The following is a 22,396-nucleotide window of genomic DNA, read 5'->3' on the forward strand; positions in this document are numbered from 1 at the left end:
TGTAATAAATAAAAATTTAAATTTTCAACTTCCAAATAAACTTAAAAAAAGTCATTTAAACTATCCTCAATCAAATAAAAGTTACAAAAAAATTTCCTTCTGAAATTTAATTAATTAGTTGCAAATAATGTCTTTCTCAGTAATTAGGAAATGTATTGATACGTTATAGTTAGAGTAGATATGAACATTTGATAATGAATTTTATTTTGGATGTTTGTATGAGCTTTAAAGCATCGAAAAAAGGGAGATTTACATACATACCACTTAATACTATGCTATTTACATATTTAACATCTAAAATTTTAATATTACATGCATGCCACCCATAGTTCATTTTCATATCAAATATAAGTGGTAAAAATGAAATATATGAGTGGTAGGAAAGAAATGTAAGTGGTATATTTGATATTAAAATAATATAGGGTGGTATTCATGTAATATTAAAGTTTTAGGTGTTAGATATGTAAATAGGATGTTATAAAGTGGTATGAATGTAAATTTCCCAAATTATATTTATGAGTCAAAGAGACCAAAAAACAAGATGCATAACATAGTAATCTCAATGTTAATGTTCAGAATCAATAATGATGTCAACTGTCAACAAAATGCATTAGCTCTTTCGGCAATGGTGTGCACCAACATTGTGAATAAAGTAGGGATGTCAATATTTGACACGACCAAAAAATCTGACCTGAATTCAATCCGAAAATTTTGGGTTCCTGTTGATCCGAATCCAACCCAATTTTAGATTTGGGTTAAAGTTTTCGACCCGTTTTAAAAGTCAGGTCAGGTTCGAGTTGACCCGGAAAACCCGAGATTGACCCGCACTGCCCGTACTGACTGAACATGCCCTCGCTGACCGCACCTAACATGAGCTGTCTAGCCGGTACGCTAGAGTCCCGAAGTCTCACATGGTATCCCAAGGCTAGCGTTGACGTCCATCCTACGTCACATTGCATCCCGAACCTGCCCACCGCACTGACTCGCCTGCCTGTCGTCCCGTGTCTTGTCCTCGGTCGTCGGACCGCTTCTGCCGACCCACCACTGCTGTCGGCATTGCCGTGTCTGCGGGTCGGGTCAAGGTGACTAGAACTCAAAGTGGGTCAGGTTTGGATTCGAAAAATCGACCAATTTACAAAAACGGGTCATGATCAGGATCGTGTTGACCTGAATAGTGTTGGTCAGTTCCGAGTTCAACCGGAACCCGACTCGTGACCCGAAATTGACACCCATAGAGTGAAGTTAGGCAACGGAGTTGGCTGGCATCATCCCTATAGTGTTGACAACGTATAACAAACTTACAGACGATGATTTATGTCGATGATGTGCATCAATCCATCAACATCAAATGAAAATTTTCATTAAAAAAAAAAGTTAATCAATAATCTGGTCATACTATTGATTGGTAAAGAAGCCAAAATGGTTAGAATGTGACTTGCAATCATTAATTTTGTCATTTATCTTTGTTAGTGTATCTTAAACTTTTGAGAACACTAAGTTCAAAAATAAAAATAATGATTATGATTCTCAAAGAAAAAGCTTTAGTCTATAATTAATTCATATGCTCACAAGTGGCCGAATCAATATCATATTAAATTTTTAACACCTATAGTGCACTTCACTTTGCATCTAGCTAGCTAGGCTTGAGCAATAAATGCTTTTGCTTTATATTAAAAAAAAAATTATTTGTAATGATATGAACAATCATTGAATACTTCAATTATAATTGCATCAACTATCAATATATCATAAAATTATTAAAATTTATTATGTATTCCAACATAAAATTTGAGTTAGTGTCATGATTCTCTCTTTTATAAAGAAGGAGAATATTTTCTTAATAATTTTACATACAAATTATTTAATTTTTTTAGTATATATTGAACTTATTTATTTTAATATTCTTTAAATAAATTAACTAATATGCTAATAATTCAAATTAAGATTTACTTCTTCGTTGTTTTCAAATAAATTTTGTACTGGAGAACTGTTATAGGAAACAGCACTGATTAAAATTTGAATGATAAGTTATTTATTAAGTTAACTTAAGTCTATTATAATTTTAATTTATATTAATTTAGAGATAGAAAGAGAGTAAGAGAGCAAAGAGGCTGAATAATTTTATATAATATTTGTGCCAATTTTTTAAAAAAAAAAGAGATATGAGTTGGATAAATGGAGCATTAAAATATGAAAAAAAAATGAAAATATTTTGGAGAAAGTATTATTGTGGTTTGGAAGGGAGTGCACATGCAAGGCTCAAATATGATTCTCTTAGTCGGGCCTAATAATAAGATGTTGAATCTAAGAGAGTGATTAATAATTGCAATGCAAAGGCAAATCCCAATCATCTCTCAATTTGAACAAAAAAATATTGATAACAAATCAATGGAATGACAATACTAATCATTGCTTTTGATTCTTTTGTTTTTAAGATAATGATTTCAATGGATGTTTATAGATGCGACATCCCTTTCACTAGCAAAGAGAATTTCTTTTTTTTGTTTTTTTTTTAAATAATATGATATATTCGGTACTTTTAAGATTTCTCTCATAATTATTTAGCCAAATCCTCTTTCATCTTAAATTAGGAGTGATTTATTTAGGATTAAAATAATTTGATTGTTTGATTAATACAATCCTTATATTATAGCATATCAAAAATAATTAATATATTAAGTATTTAATTTCACTTAAACTCAAAAAATATTATAAGTGTGTGTGTATATATACATGTTGGAAAATTTTTAGTGATTGGGAGTATGTGAAAAATGCAGAATAATTCTTTGATTTTTGTTATATGGATTATAAAAGTTAGGTGTCCACAAATGAACAGTATTGTCGAGCAAATTGATAATAGTTGGATGATAGAAATTAGATGATGGTAGCAACAATTATTGAAGGTGGACATCGACAATGATTGTCGAGCAATGCAATGCAATATACGTTAAGTCTTTGAAATAATGTGGTACAAAATCATAAATTTGAAAAAAAAAAGTACAAGTAATAACCGCTCTTTGAACGTTACTGTGGTTGTATGTAGATCTCATCGAGCCACTGAATTTATATATTTATGTACTGGTATATGTCTTTATTGTGATTACTTTCATCTTCATGCTGTTATTTTCTCTTTTACTTCTTAAATTTAGTTTGTTCGTTTGACATATATTTTTTCAATGAATAAACAATTAAAAAAATGACCCATGAATACTTTCCTTGTCCAATGAAAATGAAAAATATATAGACAACCTTATTAATCTTCTCTATGAATAGGGGTGTCAATTCGGGTCAACTGGTCGGGTTCGGATTGACCCTAACATGACCCGGTTTTGCAAACGGGTCAGATTTGTCAATCCGAACCCGACCCATGCGGGTTATCGAGTTGACACAACCCGACCCGCGAACATTTACGGAGCGCAGAAGCCAAGCGAAGCGGAGGGCCGAAGACTGCGGAGCGGACGCGAGATGCTTGGACGCGGACGTGGGATGCCTGGACTGCTGGATGTGGGACGCCTGGACGGGCCAGAGGTTTGGACATGGACGCGGACGCTAGACGTGACGCCCTGACTCGAGACGCTTGGACGGGACGCGGGAAGCGCCGAGCAGCGGACGCGGGACACCTAGACTCGGACGCAACTTGTGATGCAGGATCCGGACACGACCTGACGCCATGACGCGGCCGCGACCTAACACAGACGAAACCTGACGGGCACCGCGGACGCAACCTGAGTGACGGGCGGAAAACAGGTCGACCCGCGGGTTGTCGGGTCAACCCGAACCCGACCCGCTTTTTCATACGGGTCAAAAATCCGAACCCGGACCGGACCCATTTCATAAACGGGTTGACCCGAACCCGGATTTTTTCGGGTCAGGTTTCATGCGTGTCAACTTTTGACACCCCTATCTATGAATTTCATTTGACGATCATTTTTCTGAACTCTATGTGTCCATGGACACCCCACATAGTGCTCTCAAATTTCTATAATTTATTGATGCTGAAAATATTCAAATAACATTGGAGCAAAATGCATTTTTCAAACACTAGAAAAAACAATTGTTCATGAAGGCCAAAGGAGATTAAAAGCTATACAACAACTCTTCACAAGCAAATGCTGAAGTAATTTTAACGATTCTTCTTCTCCTCCATTAAATTTTTCTTCTAACACTTCACCTCTCTAAATTTAGGCATCTAATAAGTAGTTTTAGAATTCTTTGATAATTATTCTTTATTAAGATTTTTGACTTGTGAAGCACTGTTATTATTCCATTAATTTACAATTATGCTACATTAGTAGTTAGGAATGATTGAGGTGCTCTAAGGAATTTAGATTTTATATGGATAGTTTTAAATATTATGTCTCATTTATAGATGATTCTTTTTGTTTTGCATGGGTTTTTCCTTTAATGCACAAATCCAATGTCTTATCTACCTTTGTCAAATTTCAGATTGCCATAGGAAAAATAAACTTTCCCTCAAAATAAAATGTCTATAAAGTGATGGTGGCACCGAATATCTTAACCATAACTTACAAAATCACCTCCAAACTCATGGCATCAAGCATCAGATTAGCTGCCCATATACCCCAGAACAAAATGGTCTCACAAAACGAAAACATCGTCACATCCTCGAGACCACAAGAACCCTCCTACATACAGCTCATCTTCCCTATTATCTCTGGCTATATGTGGCTTGATACTCTCCTTTTCGTTGTATACCTCATTAACTTGCTACCGTCGTCAACCACCTCCAATATCTCGCCACATCAACTCTTTCACAAAGCCCCCACATACGACCATCTCAAAATATATGGATGTGCCTGTTATCCTCTCCTCCCACCTACAGCAAGACACAAATTCTCACCTAAATCCCCCCTTTGTGTCTTCATTAGCTATGCCCAATCATACAAAGGCTATAAATGCCTTGACCCAACCACTAGCAAATTAGGCTATAAATGCCTTGACACAAACCCATCCGAACTCATCCCATCCCCATCTCCACACCCACCTCCTCCAAACCATCTACCAACCACTCATCCAATGACCACCCGCTCTCAAATGGGTTCCTTTAAACCCCGCCAAATTCTAGATCTTCATACCTCCAATATTATCGATCCTACCACTTATACCGAAGCATCCAAACACCAACATTGAAGACCAGCTATGACTTCCAAAATTCTACCCCTTCAACAACAAGGTACCTAGATCCTAGTCCCTCCACTAGTCAATCAACCAATCCTTGGCTCTCATTGGACATTCAAAACAAAACGAAATGCCAACAGCTCAATTGTCCGATACAATGTTTGGCTTGTGACATAGGGTAACCACCAAGAATATGGCCTCAACAACCACGAAACTTTCAGCCCAGTTCCTAAATTCCCATCCATCTTAGTACTTCTCACATATTTATATCATATGTTCCTCCACCTTGACATAACAAATTAGGCTCTTATCAAATCTTATAAATATCTAACAACAAGAAATCACATAAAACTAAATATTATATACATAAAACATACATTCTCATATTTCATATTAAATATGTTGCTTAAATATATGAATAAGAATCTATTAAATTCCAAAGTTTTTAGAACTAAATATAAGTAATAGAGATTAATCGTTGGTAGGTTAAAATTTATGTGCAAATCAAAGTGCAATGGAGCCTACTCTTGCTCTTTTTACACGCAAAAAAATGAAGAACACATTTAAAGAGTATGGTGCATTAATTACCAAGTCACGTGCAGCTAAATCACTTAACCAAATGAGTAACCACAAGAAACTTAGGCTTCGTTTGGGACGGCTTTTTTGTTGCTTCCTAAAGCAGTTTTTTAGTACAAAAATTTTAATTTTTGAACTAAAAAGTCGTTTTAAGAAGCAGCAAGAAAGCCGTCCCAAACGAAGCCTTAATTACTAAGCAAGGAATAATCTGCCAAGCCATTAATTTCGATTATATTATGTATTATTAAAATTATAAGGTTAAAAAAACAATAAAAATAAAATAAAATAATAACGAAGGCATCGTGTATATGCTCATAGCCCTTCACTTTCCAATGAGATCTCAAAAAACCAAAATTCTGTGTCTTTCTCCAAGCCTAAAAGCATCGATCCCATTCTCCAAAAACCCACGAGCGCACCTGTAAGCCCCTCCTGTGTCCTCGCCCACCCAATTCTCTCTCAAAAATCGAAGCTTTGATAGCTTGAAAAAGATTACGGGGACGATCTAAAAAGCAGATTTTGACTAGTGGAATCGAGAGATATGGATGGATTCCATGGAAATCATCATTTTCCTTCCACATTCCAAAGAGATTAGACCCCCTCCTACTAATTCTTAATAAGTATAATCTCGGGGAGAGTGTGGAAAAGAACTGAGCTTTAGGGTTTGAATTTCTATAAGAATTACGGGGTAAATTAGAAGCAAGAAGGGAAAGAGAATTATCGATGCGGAGCAGGTGAAGAAAGTTAGCTCCTTTACTTAATTTCTTTCTTGTTTTTGCACTCAGTCACACTGGTCCCAGAACTCCACATCGGTCTATTCAAACTTAACTCGAGAGCTGGGAATCATAAAGACCAAGAAGGAGATACCTGCCTCTACTTTTCTTTTGCTCTGTTTTCTTCTTGGAAACAGAGAAACAAGCGGAGGAGGAGAGAGAAGAAGGAGAAGAGGGTAATGAATTGAAAATATGAAGAATGTTTTCAGTGGAATTGGTGCAGAATGGTAGATTCCCAACCAACTTTTCCCTCTGAAGGAAACAGCCATCATTGTTCACAGGCTTTCCTTTTCAGAATATAGGAAGCTGGACTCTTCTTCTTATACCTCCCTCTTCCTATTCCCCTTTCTACTACCACCATCACCTTCTGCTCTGCAAAATCACACTTTGAAAATGAAGCCAGGTTCGAGCTCAGCAAATAACTTTTATTCTTATCTTGCTCACGGCATCGATGATCTGGAGCGAAGCTTTGCTTCGACGGAGTTCATGTCTCTTCAATTCATTCAAAGTACCGTTTCTCTTCTCCGCTCTTTCCATTGCCAGCTCATTAATATGGTGAAAAAGCTTCATCTTCCGGTGGGAGAGAAGTGGCTCGATGAGTATATGGACGAAAGCTCTCGCCTTTGGGAAGCTTGTCAAGTGCTCAAGATCAGAATCACTGCCATGGAGAGTTACGCCACTACTGGAGCTAACATAGTTTCCTCCGTTGACAGCCGGGTTGCAAACCAGGTCATTTTCTAACTAATTCCTCCATAAACAACTCACTAATTCCATCTTATTTTCCAAATCGTTATCTTTCTTAGTGTTAATTTGCTCTGCAGGTAAAACGAGCTGTTTTTGTTTGCCGGAGGGAGGCGGCGGGGCTGGAGGTCGAGAACAGAGTTCTGGTGGAGACAAGGACCGAGCAGATTTCGCTGAGACTGGATTCGAGATTGGAGATGGAATCGAAGCTTAATGGATTTAATGGATTCAGGGGAGTGCTCTACGCCATGAGAAGTGTAAGCTCATTCTTACTGATTATCTTGCTCTGGGGATTGGTGTCTTGGTGGCCGGAACCCAGCGCAAGCACCATAGGTGTCAACGAGGTGGCGGTCAGGGAAGGTTCTCTCCTCCATGGTTCTGGATTCATGGCTTCGATGAGGACGCTGCATCAGAGCGTGGTGGGGCAAGTAGAGAGAATGGAAGGGAGGCCCATGATTCTTATGCATGAGTTCAGGAAGGTGAAGACGGCATTGGAGGAGCTAAGGGAGGAGGCGGAGAGGAATGTAGGAGGAGGAGGAGGAAGTGAGAATGAGGAAGTGAGAGAGAAGTTGGAGAGTTTGAAGGGATTGTTTGGGCTGTTGAGGTCGGGAGCAGAGAGTGTGGCTGCGCAGTTGGATGATTTCTTTGATGAGATTATGGAAGGGAGGAAGAAGCTTTTGGATATATGCAGTCATAGGTAGGCAGAAGAACGAGGAGGGGGAGAATGAGAGGAAGGGTGGCAGTTATTAGCAGTTATAAAAAGGTATGGGGAAAAGGAGGGACCTTTGAGAAGGATGAGAATTGGTTTTTCTTATTTCAATGTTTTTTTCTCATCCAGTTTTCCAACGGTCAAAAAATCAATCAATAATATAAGTGACCAAAGTTTATAATGTACTAAGTTGTGTTTATTTTAGTATTTTTATGAATTGATTATGTCTTGAAACATTAGGTGAGGAAGGAATGGCTCTATGAGTAAAATTATGATTTTTTATGATCATATAATTCAATATCACATTATCATAATTTTTTTATCAAAATATCAAGAAGATTAAAAAAAATTATTATCTTAATTTCAAGCACACATAATGCCAAAAAAAATGTAAAATATCTTAATCGGCCTCATAAAATTACAATAGAATTTTTAAAGAAAGATTAAATAATCTAATTTTAAAGATTAAAATAATATCATCTTAAATTTTATACTTATGTTTTATGTAGCATCTTAAATTTTATATTTCCGTCTTATGTAATGAAATTTTAAAAGAGCAAAAGAAGAATCATAGAGCTCATGAGCCTTCTCAAGCTTTGTTAGCAATAAGAAAAATTTAACCCCTTTTAGTATATTTTTAATCCTATTTTCATGAGACAAATCTTTCTATAAGAGTATAAGATTTTGACTTGGGATTTCGCTCCCATTCTATTGTCAAAATGATCAAATTAACGACTTGGTGAGTCAAAGGGCATGTCTGCTGGGTTAAGTATGGTTCAAGTCAAAAGTTCAATTATTTAGGATTAATTAACTATGACTGTTTACTAAATTCAATAATGATTAAATCACATAATTAAAAGTATTTTTAAATTCATTAGGTTTTAGGTTTAGATTTGCCATTGCAAGTTCAACTTGCATGATTAAGCACCTTATTAGAGTAATTAGTTGATTGTTCTTATAATTAGACTCAAACTTATGGATCAAATGAGATTTAATTTTAAGAGAACAGATATTATCATTACCTAAGGCTTAGACTTAAGCCATAAACTTAAATTTAAGGCTTTAATGAAGGATGCATAACAATCTTTGTAGCAAATTTAAAACATAATTCTATTATTGGGGTGGACCTTATTTAATTAGCTCACTTAGGCTTCATTTGGGACGGCTTTCTTTCTGCTTCTTAAAGCTGCCTCCTAGTATAATATTTTAAATTTTTGTATTAAAAAGCTGCTTTAAAAATATAATAAGAAAGCTGTCCCAAACAAAGCCTAAGTCCCAACTCACTTATTTTGGAGGTAATTAAAGATCTTGAGACTTTGAAGTTCAATCAATTAGATAAACATTCAATTGGGCTTTCTTAGTGAGTTTTGAGATAATTCAAGGGCTTTATACTCCATCATGGCTAAATCTTTATCCTGTTTTATGATAGGGTTAATACGACTATAGTCTAATCAATTACGGGGATTAAACTTAATGGGTGATTGGGCTAAACCCATAGTCATTTGGATTTAATATTACCTTCAAATAGTAAACCTTAACCACATTCGCATGCCAAGTGCAAGATTAGATTAATTAATCACTCTTAAGCATTTATTTACACTTTTAACATAATAAACAAGAACAGTCGATTGGGTCCTTCAGATCATATGTAACATTTAGAAGTTAACCAAATAATTTCAACCTTGAGATAAGCCAATAATAACTTTTGGATAGCTTAAGTTCGTATGAGCATGATTGTGTCATATTCGAGCGATGCTAAACTATTAGTCAATATCTATGCTTATCTATGGTCCCACGGGATCCATAATGGATTGTCTAGCTATTTATTAGAATATTAGAAGTCTAGATCCAATAGGTGCTAGCTCAATCATGACTTTTTAATCCAAAGCCTATTTAGACATTTATGAAAAACTAAGCTTTCAAACTATCTCTTTCAATATATTTTAAAATATAGATAAACACAAGCATCTAAATACAAATGAGAAATGTTAAAGAATCATTGAGAAACACACTCTTTTTTTCTTTGAATTATCCATAATTTATGTACAATATATTTATAGTACTTATCATTCTTTAGGGGTCTTGTTTTGTTCTATGGTTAGCTCCATATTCATAAATGTTGTGTGTTTAATTAGTCCACTAAACAAATAGAAATATTTGATTAATTTATTTAATTAACCAATTTCCTTTCTATAACATAAGAGTGTCTTTACACCCTTTAATATTGCTAAATATATATTTTTATTTATAGAATATTAAGGTTTCGTTTGGGAAAGCTTTCTTACAGCTTTATGAAGTAAATTTCAAATTTTTTAAAATTTAAAGTTTTTGTACTAAAAAATTATTTCATAAAACAGTAAGAAAGTTATCCCAAATGAAATCTAAGGTTTCATTTGAGACGATTTTCTGACTGCTTCATAAAACAGCTTCATAGTACAAAATTAAAATTTTTATACTAAAAAGTTGTTCTAAGAAGTAGAAAGAAAATCATCCCAAATGAAGACTAAATCAAACCCGGCCCTCTAAAATAAGTTAAAAAAGAGCAAAGTATTATGGATCAAAGTAGTAAAAAAAAGAAAGAAATTGAAATTAAAATGTTGACAAGACCCCATAACAAACCTCCTTTAATTCATTGCCACGTGACGTGTTCCTTTGAGTAAGTGTAAGGATGGTGACCCTCATATTAACCACAGAGATCACCGTTGGATCCATTATACCTAAATAGCATTATGGACCATCCTCTTTATGAGCAGAAAAAGATTTTGTGCGGAGCCATCCACTATAACCTCAGACAACGATGGCCGCATAAGTGGCCTTTTTTTTTTTAATTATTATTTCTTCTATATATAAAAAATAAGATAATTAAATATACGACAATAATAGAGAAAATAAATATGTATGGACAAGAAAGCAATTAGAATGTTTTACTCTCACTAACCAATGGCATATTTTTAGCTAATATAATAAAGAAGGCATCATGAAAATGTCTTATGTAAATTGAAGCTTTAGTTGAGGGCATTTATGGAACTTAAATTATTTATTTCTATTACAATTTTTAACTTCTAGTAAAGCATGCTAAACTTTTATGGATAAATAACTTACATGCTTCATTTAGCATGCATTTATACATTGTGTCAAATTAATTTGTTCTTCGTGTCATTTTTGCGTAGAGGCCATGCTAATTATATATATATTGTTCTAATTTTCAAATGTCTTTGAAGAGAGAAATTATTTGGTGCGGAGTCCAGACATAGATTTATGTCCGGACTTCAAATAAATCTTTACACGTGGAGCACAGACACATATAGCTACGTTCGGACCGAGCACCAAATAATTTCTCCTTCGGAGAGGCTATGTTAATCATGGGCAGACTCATGCTCAAATGCTTCCCTTAAAAATATTTTGGTCTTGAATTTGTAAAATGAGTAATGTTGTAGTATTCAAATTGTAATCAAATATTAGAATTTTATTTACTTATTTAATAAAAAATTGAATATTATGCACAACTATAAATATATAATTAAGCCTTCTCTAACTTTTTTATTTCCTATTAATCAATATGTTTTTATAGCTTATGAGTTGATCAATATAGTTTATCTCTAGTAAAATACTAAGGCTTCGATTGAGAGTTGAGACAACTTGTTATTGTTTTCTAAAACAAGTTTTTAATATAAAGATTTTTAATTTATAAAATTTTTTTATTAAAAAGCTACTAAAAAATCAGTAAAAAAAAGTATTTCAAATAAAGCCTAAATCTAATTAATCATAGCATTAAAACAATAAAAAAAAATTCTTACTGGTTGATTTCGTTAAACTGTACCAAATCAGATTATGAAGGCCCGATTGATCCATGGGCTCGCCCCAAAACATTAAAAAAAAATCCATATATTTATTAACTATTAATAAAAAATTTCTAAACTTAAATATTTAAAATAAATAATTAATTTTCAAACTAAAAAAAAAAAAATAGCGTTTGGCATTGCTCTATTAACCGCAATCAAATAGTGCCATATATTTTTGCCGATCGGATGGAGTGAAGGAAGTAAATCATACATTTGTATGGCTTTCGGTTGGAGATGCCCTAAATAAGTCAAACCAACATCTATTTCTCACACAATTTCTTGCACCTAATTAATGCTTCGTTTGAAACGACTTTCTTACTGATTTCAAAATTAATTTTTTAATATAAAAATTTATAGTTTTAAAATTTTTGTATTTGATAGCTGCTTTTGAAAACGGTAAGAAAACTGTTCCAAATAAAACCAAAGTAATACAACAATAAATTTTGCCATCAGCATTAGTTCTAAGAGATAACTTAAAACTTCATAGAAAAGATAAGACCATGCATTGATAGGTATCCGCAATTATAAAGGTGATGTTGCTTCTACAATTCTCAAAGAAGTTGATCTCCTATTTGGCCCATGCATTGAGCCTTATTTGCCCCAAGCTCTATGCATGTTAACTCTAATAGGACCCAAATCAACTCTTAGGTCAAGTCCAACGACTCAATTATAGCTAAGAAGGCCACATTGAGGTATAATACAATGTGGAATATACGTATATTACACAATAACCTTTCAAAGAAGAAGAATCGAGCGCCACGCGGGAGCCCTAGCTGAATATGGATGGAAAGGAGGAAAAGAGTAGGAGCGACCACCAGTACGTACCCTAGCCAGAGACATGGTTCGACTTGGTTTTTTGAGATGTTGGATTACCTTTTCCTTATCTTCTTTTGCTTCCTTTGCTACTTCGTCCTCAAGATTTGGTTCGAATCTAACCTACTCTTCACCTTATGATGTCATTACTTCCTCAAAACTCCAGTGGATGGTAAGTGAATTTGCTCTCCTCCCCATTCTTCGGTTGCATCCTCTGCAATGCAGTAACATTGCAATTTCCTTCAATTTTTTTTTCATTGCACTTACACTTTTTTTTTGTTCCAGGGAGGGGGGTTTAAGTAATAAGAGAGTTGAGAGGGATTCATTCTTTTATTCCATACGACATACTGTACATTTTTTTAAGAAAATAAGACATTATCACTTTAAAATGCTGCAAATTTTGCTCGAGTATATTATGCCATGCTTAGGAATAGCTCAAGTTCTGGGCTATTTTTTTTTTAATCCTTATTTCTCAGTTTGTATTGCATGTTTTGTATTTCTTTTATAAACAATCAACATTGAATCTGTTCTTCTTTATCTCATGAATTTAGATATTCTATTCTCAAGAATGGAGTTTTATAAGAAAGCTAAAGTACTTATATTGAGCCCCTTTTTTTTTATTAACACCTAAGAAATATAATTTTTGGATAATGTGTGTTGATAGTTGTCCATTTAATAAAGTTACATTTAAATACAAGTTTTCTATCCCAAGGTTATATGACAACTATGGATCACTTCTCCATAGTGATTATCACTGTATAAGAATTAGAGTAGATGATGAATTGAAAACTACATTTAAAACTCTAATGGTTTGTTTGAATAGTTTGTTATGTCTTTTGTCTATGCATTGGAGATTTCTTTTGTTATATATTTTGATGCTTTTGATTTTTAATTCTGATGATGCAAAGCATTTGGAAAATTTAAGACTGGTTTTGACTCATAAGGTAGGAAATCATCTCTTTGTTTTTTTTTTTCCGTAAAAGTTAAATGAAGCTAAGTAATGGTATTCTACTTTTAATTGAAAATTTCATAGCATTATTCAATCATTGAGACATTGGAGATATAATGTTTTGTATAAAAAAGTTATTTTGAATTTTGATCATCATGTTCTTAAATTTATCAGTAGAAGATAAGATTAGAGAGAATCGCCTTAGATGGTTTGGTTACATAAAACGGCGGCCTTTCGACGACCCGGTTGGGAGAGTAGAGGTATTAGATTTGACTTATGTTAAGAAAGGTATGGGTAGACCTAAAAAGACTTGGTTATAAAATATTAGGAATGACCTTTCTTTATTAGATTTAAACGAGAATTTGTCTTTTAATAGGACAATGGAAAAAAAGGATTCATGTAGCCGACCCCACGTAGTAATTTTGATGATGCAAAGCATTTGGAACATTTGAGATTGGTTTTGACTCATAAGGTAGGAAATCATCTCATTGTTTTTTTTTTTTTCATAAAAGTTAAATGAATCTAATTAATGGTATTCTACTTTTAATTGAAAATTTCATAGCATTATTCAATCATTGAGACATTGGAGATATAATCTTTTGTATAAAAAAGTTTTTTTGAATTTTGATCATCATGCTCTCAAATTTGTCAACACTCAAAGAAATCTAAATAATCATACACAAAACGGTTGAATATTTTTAAATTTTTTTGTCCTGAAAGGTATATCAATTATTAAGAATAAGCCTATTGGTGTGCTTTATCATGTGTTATTTTAGTAATTTCTTCCTTTACAGTTTTAGATTCCTGGATTTGTTAGAATTGATGAATTTTTTTCTTTGCCTGATGAATTTTCATATCCTTTAGCATGAACATCAAGACAAACTCTTTTCATAGCGAGTCTATTTTCTATCATTGATGGTATTTTTATCATGGAAACAAACTCTATATCGAAAGACCTTCCTTATGACATATTTGTATTTATGAATTACATTCTTGACAAATAACAACAAATCACTATGGAAGGGATACAACTATTAATTTGACAGCGTACATATTTTATGTACTCTCACAATAAAGAGATCGATGATGAGCAAATTGCTCGACGAGACGAATCCAACGAGCCCAAGATCGCCGAATTCCGACATCATTAAGGTCTTCAAATGTCCAACGAACGATGCACGATCGAAGGGTTCAATATCGGCAGTCCATTCAACCACTTCCTATTCGCCCCTGATCTCACCCCTATTTACGAGCTATGCCACTCCATAAAAACTATAAATAGAGCCCTCATTCTTCACAAAGGGAGACCCAAGCAAGAAGAGAAGAGGAGAAGAGAATGAAGAGAAGGAAGAAGCTCCTCCTCGACCACCGCCGGACCATCACATGAGGCCCTCACCCTTGCAGGACCACCACCGGAACTTCGCAGGACCATCGCGGAGCCTCGCCGGAACTTCGCGCGGACCACCGTAGGAGCCTCGCCAGACCACCGCCGGACCCTCGCTGGACCACCGCCAGAGCCTCGCCAGACCACCACCGGAGCTTCGCCGGACCACCACCTGAGGCCCTCACCTTTGCTAGAGGCCATCACCTTCGCCGCAACACCACCTGAGGCCCGGACTTCTGCTGGGCCACTACCTGACGCCTAGAGTTCTACCAGAGTACCGTCCTACTACAACGGTCTTTCAGACCCCGGTCTCCTGCCGACTACGGTCCTCCCGACCTCCGTCACCTACTATGGTCACTCCGACCTCCATCACTAGACAACAATCTTTTAGACATCGGTCTCCTGCCGTCTACGGTCCTCCCGACCTCCGTCGCCTACTATGATCACTCCGACATCCATCACCAGACAACGGTCACTCAGACCCCGGTCTCCTACCGAATACGGTCCTCCCGACCTCCGTCGCTTACTATGGTCACTCCGACCTCCATCACCAAACAACGGTCACTCAGACCCCGGTCTCCTGCCGACTACGGTCCTCCCGACCTTCGTCGCCTACTATGGTCCTTCTGACCCCCATCACCAGGCAACGGTCTTTCCGACCTCAATCCTATCGACTATGATCATGCTGACAAAACAAATACATCTATTGTAACTCCCAAAATGTAATACACTCTATATGATGTACATTTGTGACATCAAGCCAAGGCCTTTTCCCAAGGAAGGGCCTCATTTCACTACGGGAAAACACGCGAATACCGTCGGATTTTCCGGCGGAAACTTTTGGACGGTAATAAACGGCGCAGTCACCGGCGGATTTGTTCGACGTAAGGTTTGCGTCAACTGTTCCGGCGCAACATACGTCGGAAATGAACCGACGCCTTGTCCGCCGGAAAAACCGACGGTATAGGGATGCCTGAACCATTTCCGTCGCATGTTACGGCGGAACTATTCCGGCTTACGGTACCGGTGGATAGTGCGCCGGCTTATTTAAACTCAACGAAATATATCTGACGGATTATACGTCGGAAATTATACCGACGTCACTATTGCCATTACCAGCGGAAGTTCCGCCGGTAGAAGCCCTATTTCGCGAACCCGAACCCCTCTGGCCGTCATTCTTTTCCTTCCATTCTCTCACTTCGATTGCTTCACTCGTCGCCCTCCGTCGCCGTTCGTCGCTCGCCGTGGTAGAACGTCGCCGACGTGGTCACCGGAACTTTCAGCCGTCGACGATCACCAGGGATTTCCCAGGACCTGCCTTCTCTAGTCGCGTCACGACCATCTGTGCTTCTAGTCCGCTAGCGCACGCCGAGGATAACACGACAGTGTAAATAATGTTTTCAAATTTTTTTGACGATTCGGGTGGATTACAGATAAATTAAGCCTCTTTAGTTCAATATCGTTTTTATGCAATAGTCATAGGTTGGTTATCACTAGACATTTGCTAGAGGATGTAGTTTGGTGCATGTTTTTGTTGATGATATTGTTCTCTTTTGATAAGAACATAGAAGAGGGATTTGAAGGTTTTTTTTACATTTTTTTTGGCTATTTCGTGTGGGATTACATATAGGACTAGCATTAAGTTCATATCTTTTGTTATCACTAACATGAATTTATAAAGAATTAAAAAGATGCAATTGAAGTGAAGGAGTGATTTTTTACAATTTTAAGAATTAAGGTGATGTACAACAGTGCATGAATTATAGAAATTAAGTTGATGTGTCATAATTTAACATTATTGGAGAGGAGTTATTGAGCATAGATTACGGGCATATAACTATTGTTTCTTCAAATCAATTTGGATTCATGGCTGGGTAGGACTACCATATGAAGCGACATATATTTTGTGAGTTTTGATGAGAAAACATGTGTAAAGTCTAGAGAAGTTCTCTTGAGAGTTTTAGAAAGAAAAGCGTTAATAATACCTATATTTAAGTTTTTAAGGATTATGTATGTAGAAAGTTTTAATACGTGTTCATAATGCAAATGAATACGAGCCGAGCCGAGTATTGTGAATGTATATCTTGTTGATATAATGTTGATTGTTATATATGAACTGTTTCCTTTTAAATGTTATAAACTGTTGTTGTGAAACTGTGGTGGAAAATTGTTGATGAAATGTTGTAGAATACTATATATTCGAATTGAATTGTGGTGGAATTGTTATTTGTATTTGTTTGCAGGTGTGGAAATTTGATTGTTGGCTGAGAAGGAAATTTTTTTTTGTCAATGCTACAGGTTTCCGACGGCTTTTGCGCCGGAAGTTCGCCGGAAACGACGATGCAACGAATCGTATCGTGTGTTTCGGCGCCTTTGTTCAGACGGAAACTGCCGGCGCATGTACCGGCGCACATTCCGCCGGTAATTATCGGCGTATACTTTGCGTCGCAAGAGAGGTCGTGGGTTTCGTACATGCACCTTGCGGCGTCATATCCGCCGGTAATGACCGGCGCATAATGCGACGATAATTACCGGCGGATATGACGCCGGAATTAAGGTGTTTTCCAACGTCGAAAATGATCCGTTTTTTCGCCGGTAATTCGTCGGATCATGCGCCGGAAATATTTCCGACGCCAATTTCGCGCCGGAAATAATTTATCGACGCGGCCAAAACCGGCGTATGAATTTCCGCCGAAAAGTCCGACGGAAACGTATGATTCCATCGGATTATCTATGTTTTCCGGCGGATTGTGTCCGCCGGTAATAACGGGTTTTCCTGTAGTGTTTGTAATCGACTACAAATACTAGTGGATTCATTCAAACTGTGCCAGGCCCCGTGGTTTTTCCCTATTTTCAGGGGGTTTCCACGTAAAAACTCTGCTGTCTCTTATGAACGCTACACCCTCTCACTTATTTGATTGTGTGCTGGATTTTCGTACAATGCTAAGACGTTAAACTATATATTTCTCTACCGCCGCGAATATTCCAGGACGCAACACTATTAACCTGATATTTCTTTATATTGTCATATTGTTGTAACTGATCTTCCTTCTATCATCTACAATTTGGGGTTTATATATATATAGACGTTTTCCTGTAGCTTCCTTGATGATCAATATAATGATAATATGAATGTTTGCCTCTTTGTTTTCTGGAGCGCTGTATGCCTGTTTTTCTGCGATGACTCATCTTGATTACTTGCAGCCATTGTTTCAGCTCGACAAAGACCTCACACTGAACATGACACAATATTTAAGTGATTGCATTCATTGTGGAAGGACTTTGAGACCTTTTTTTTGTGATATGTAGCAGAAATGTGGTTCTGTGTATTGTCAAAATGTTGATTTCAGTCTTTCGGCCAAGTTAGCATATTTTTAATAGCCAAAAGTATACGGTGTATGCTTGCATGTACTCCTAAGAATTAAAGATAGGCAAAAAGGTAAATGTTTTAAAAACCAAGCCGAATGAATTGGACAAATAACCTGATTATATGAATATATTACATATAAAAATATTATAACATCCTAATGATTATTTTATCATCAGTCATTGCTGCTAGAGTCACAATTCTATTCAACCATCTATATCTTGGGTCACATCTGCTCACCTATTTTGATCAACTTTAACTTGGTCCATAATAAGTCTACCAATTCAATCAAGTCAAACTGCAAAGCAACCAATTTCAGGTTCAAACAGTCGAACTGATCGGTCCAGGTTACTTGTTCAAACATTGAAGAAAGGTCTCTTGATGGATGTATATATTTTAGGAAAAATTATTCTGTACGGATGACGAACATTGTCCGGAGACCAACTAGAATGCGCCACATCACCCTTCGTTCGGTATCGTGGCTTGGTACCTCTGACGTGGCCATTCTGATTGGCCTCCAGACGGTGTTCTGATCTCCGCACATAATAATTTCTCTTATTTTAGAAGGACAAAGTACAACTCTGAACAAGTCCCAAGAGAATCACCAACCATATATGCTTTCTGGATTTTTTTTTTCTTTTTTGAATTACTGTGCTTACTTTAGTTAAACGTTTTATATTTGCGATTGCTGTACCACTGATTAATTGGCATCAGTTCCCCTTTTATTAATCTTTTTCTATAGTAAAAAAGTGTACTTTAAAAAAGAAAGTCTAGAATTACAGATTTTTTTTTTTTTTTTGTGACGAGGAAGCACTGTTCTTAGACCAGTGAAAACCCCGGTCAACCTAACATGCAACCCACATCAACTTACATGGGCCAACACTTAAGACTTTTAATGCTTGCCAAGAGATTCGAACCAAATATCTAGACTTTATCAAACCGGCTCTTCACCACCCGAACAAACAACAGTGGATAATTACAGATGTTTCAGAACAAGGCAAAACTTTAAGAAGAAGCAGACACGCCATTCCACATAACTGGAGAGTGTCTGAATAGCCTATGTTGCTTCTTCTTTCCTTGTTGGGGTGGGTACCCGCAGGCCATTTGCCATTATTGTACGATTGGAATCAGAAGCAAGCAGTCCTCCAAATTTGTTTTACACGGCTATTTACTTACTCTTTACTGTTTTTTAAAATAGAAATAATTAAACCGGGATAAAATGTAATAAATAGCTCTACTCAACTTTTTTCTTGGTAAAAAATTAAAAAAAAAATCTTTTTACTTGGTAAAAGATCTGAAATTTAAGCGCCCAAAATATTTAAACTTTTTATGTAAAAATTATAATCGAAACACTCCAATGGTGAGCTTATTTATTAGAAGTAATGATATTTATTAAAAAAAAAAAATCGAGGTACTGTAGATGAGGGAGCAAAGCATCTTAGCTTTATATGATCACCCAATGGGCAAGTCAAAACTCTTGCGCTGGATCCAGAAAGCACTCAATTACCACATGTACCTGTATTCTTTTTCAACTAAAGGAGTTCAAGTTTTCAAAATAAAAAATAAATATATTCATATCATAATATGAAAAGTATTTGCTTGTTTTAGTATTTTAATATAAATAAAATAAATAAAACAAAAAATCAATTAAGAACAGTACTGAGGCTTCATTTAGAAAAAAATTTTATCATCATTTTCAAATATATATATATGAATAAAATCTAGTCTTTTTTTTTTTTTTTTTTTTAAAGAAATGTAATTTTGCATTAAAAGAAAGAAAGAATCGCCTAATACAAACTAGAACATAGATAAAAACTAGGGTTCCTTGATCCAACAAGGAAAGGAACTAGTCGAAGATGATCTAACTTCGAAAGCTTATTTTTTGAAAGCATATTTTAACAAATATGCTTTCAAATTAAAATATAGTCGGAGATGCTCCTATTAAGTATATTTTATAATAGTAAATTATTCTGTTAAGATAAGATTAATGACAGTTTTTAACTATTATTTTTCGTTACTTATGAGAAAATTTTGTTTAAAAATTTTATTTTAGAAATTTACTCAATATTACTATTTATATAAAATTTGTTACGCCTCAGTAAACCACAGCGCCCGTGGCCTAATGGATAAGGCGTCTGACTTCTAATCAGGCGATTGTGGGTTCGAGTCCCACCGGGCGTGCTTATGTAAGTATCAAATTTTTTATTTTTTTTTTCGATAATTGATTTTCTATGGAATTTCTCTAACTTCTTAATTATTTTTTAATTTTTAGCGAATGATTAGCTTTCGAAGTTAGAGCTTTCATATTTGAATTTGCGTTGTCCGTTCTATTCAAATGAATAAGAATGCACAGTCATGCTTAGTAGAATAGCTAACGAATTGGTTCCATCTCCATTAATTAGAATCGACAAAGGAGGTCTGATCTCATCGGACACTTTCTTTCTAAATCCCACAGATACTGATTATATGTTTTTGTCCACTTTTAAGTAAGGTCTTAATCACATAAACCAAACCCAAAGGACTTTCAAAAGGCATCAAATACAAAAGAAGATAGCGATGCAAAGTGATTTGAGAAAATCACTTTTGCTACAGTTAGTTCTTTCACAATGATTAGCGGAGGTCGTAAAGATCATAGTCTACCAACGGAGTTCGGAAGGTTCATAGTCAGCGGATGAGGTGGTCTAAAAGGCAGTTATTATGTGACGGAGGTCGAAAGGAGGAGAATCAAGGATATGTTGTGAGTGGTTTGAATGGACAGTTGATGTTGATTCCCTTGATCATGTACCGTTTAGTTCCACGATCAATTCATTCTTAATATTCCGTCACGCATCACTATTTTTAGGTCGATCATCTTTCTCCCCTTCTTCCAAGAGAGAGCTTCCCTCACCTCCAATCACTCGTAAGAATTCAATTCATCCAAACTATTATTATTTATTTGAATCGAACTCTGAAGCCTTTTTAACTCCGTCTCGTATTTAAAGTCGACGATCATTTTAGATCATACACATCAATATCTTCGTATTCCCTTCACTAACATCAATCACCATAATTTTTTTTTTTTTTTTTGGCATCGCACTAACATGTCTCCTATTTAAAAAAAAAAGGACAATGCTATTACGAAATAATATGGAACTTGAATTAATAAAAAAATTAATTATGCAATTTATTTATATTTTGAGTTGTCCCAAAGAAAATGTTTTCTCATCTATTTTTTATCATAAATAATTTTGCGTTATTAAGAGGGGCAATTTTGCAAATAAACTAACCGTAAGTACAATAATGCAAAATTTCCCTTCACTAACCTTTCAGCATGAAGCTAAGTAGTGGCTGTTGGGTCAGGCGTGAAAGGAATTTATGGCAGGGCGGGCACATCACGTGCTCCTCATCACGTTGCGGCTGAAGGCCCCACCCGCCTGCCTCCATATGGGGCCCACCACGTGATTCGGTTGATTGGACTAACCATGAGGTAAAATAGGTTGCGTGTTAACTCACCCATTGGGTCATTGTCATTTTTTTTTTACCATACAAATACTATATGTTGTAATAAATTTTTATTTTTAAAAAATTAAAAAAATATGTGCCACATCATCATTTAAGTATTTAGTAAAAATTAATGAAAATTCAAAAAATAAAGTACAACAATAAAAATATTCAAATTTTTTCTCAATGCATGGGTTATTATGAATCAAATTCTATTTTAAATTTAATAGAAAAAAAGATAATTTCTAACTAATGCTTTTCTTGGGACATCATTCTTACTGCTTCTTAAAATAATTTTTTAGTACAAAAAATAAAAATTCAATACTAAAAAGGTCATTCCAAACAAAGCCTAAGACTTTATTTGAGACAACTTTTTTATTATTTTTAAAGTAACTTTATAATACAAAAATTTTATTTTAAAAAAAATTTATGCCAAAAAAATTGCTTTAAGAATTAGTGAGAAAACATTCCCAAAAGAAATCTAAATCTTTTTAGATATTCCTGATTATCTCTTTTTTTTTTTAATATAAATTAAATTTAATACATCTACTCTCTTAATCAGTTCATTTCACGAACTTTTATTTGGTCCGGTGAACGAACGTAGAGCTATGTTCGGCTGGCACTGA

General features: G+C 35.3%; 1 protein-coding gene and 1 non-coding gene across 2 annotated transcripts; both read left to right on the forward strand.

Moving 5' to 3' along the window:
• The first annotated feature begins 6,072 nt into the window (after nt 1–6,072).
• LOC110097513 lies at nt 6,073–8,159 on the forward strand. Its single transcript, XM_020823910.2, has 2 exons — nt 6,073–7,214; nt 7,307–8,159. The coding sequence occupies exons 1-2, from the start codon at nt 6,879–6,881 to the stop codon at nt 7,925–7,927; spliced, it is 957 nt and encodes a 318-aa protein (XP_020679569.1). The 5' UTR covers nt 6,073–6,878; the 3' UTR covers nt 7,928–8,159.
• A 12,239-nt stretch (nt 8,160–20,398) lies between these two features.
• TRNAR-UCU lies at nt 20,399–20,471 on the forward strand. Its single transcript has one exon. It is a non-coding gene; the product is annotated as a tRNA-Arg (tRNA).
• The last annotated feature ends 1,925 nt before the right edge of the window (nt 20,472–22,396 follow it).

The sequence above is a fragment of the Dendrobium catenatum genome, unplaced genomic scaffold, assembly GCF_001605985.2.
Source record: "Dendrobium catenatum unplaced genomic scaffold, ASM160598v2 fragScaff_scaffold_390, whole genome shotgun sequence".
Classification (NCBI taxonomy): Eukaryota; Viridiplantae; Streptophyta; class Magnoliopsida; order Asparagales; family Orchidaceae; genus Dendrobium; species Dendrobium catenatum.

Excerpts from the sequence above, each read along its gene's own strand:
- LOC110097513 (XM_020823910.2), top strand. The coding sequence starts at position 6,879 with ATGAAGCCAGGTTCGAGCTCAGCAAATAACTTTTATTCTTATCTTGCT. Across the intron at positions 7,215-7,306 it reads ACAGCCGGGTTGCAAACCAG|GTAAAACGAGCTGTTTTTGT; the intron begins GTCATTTTCTAA and ends TTTGCTCTGCAG.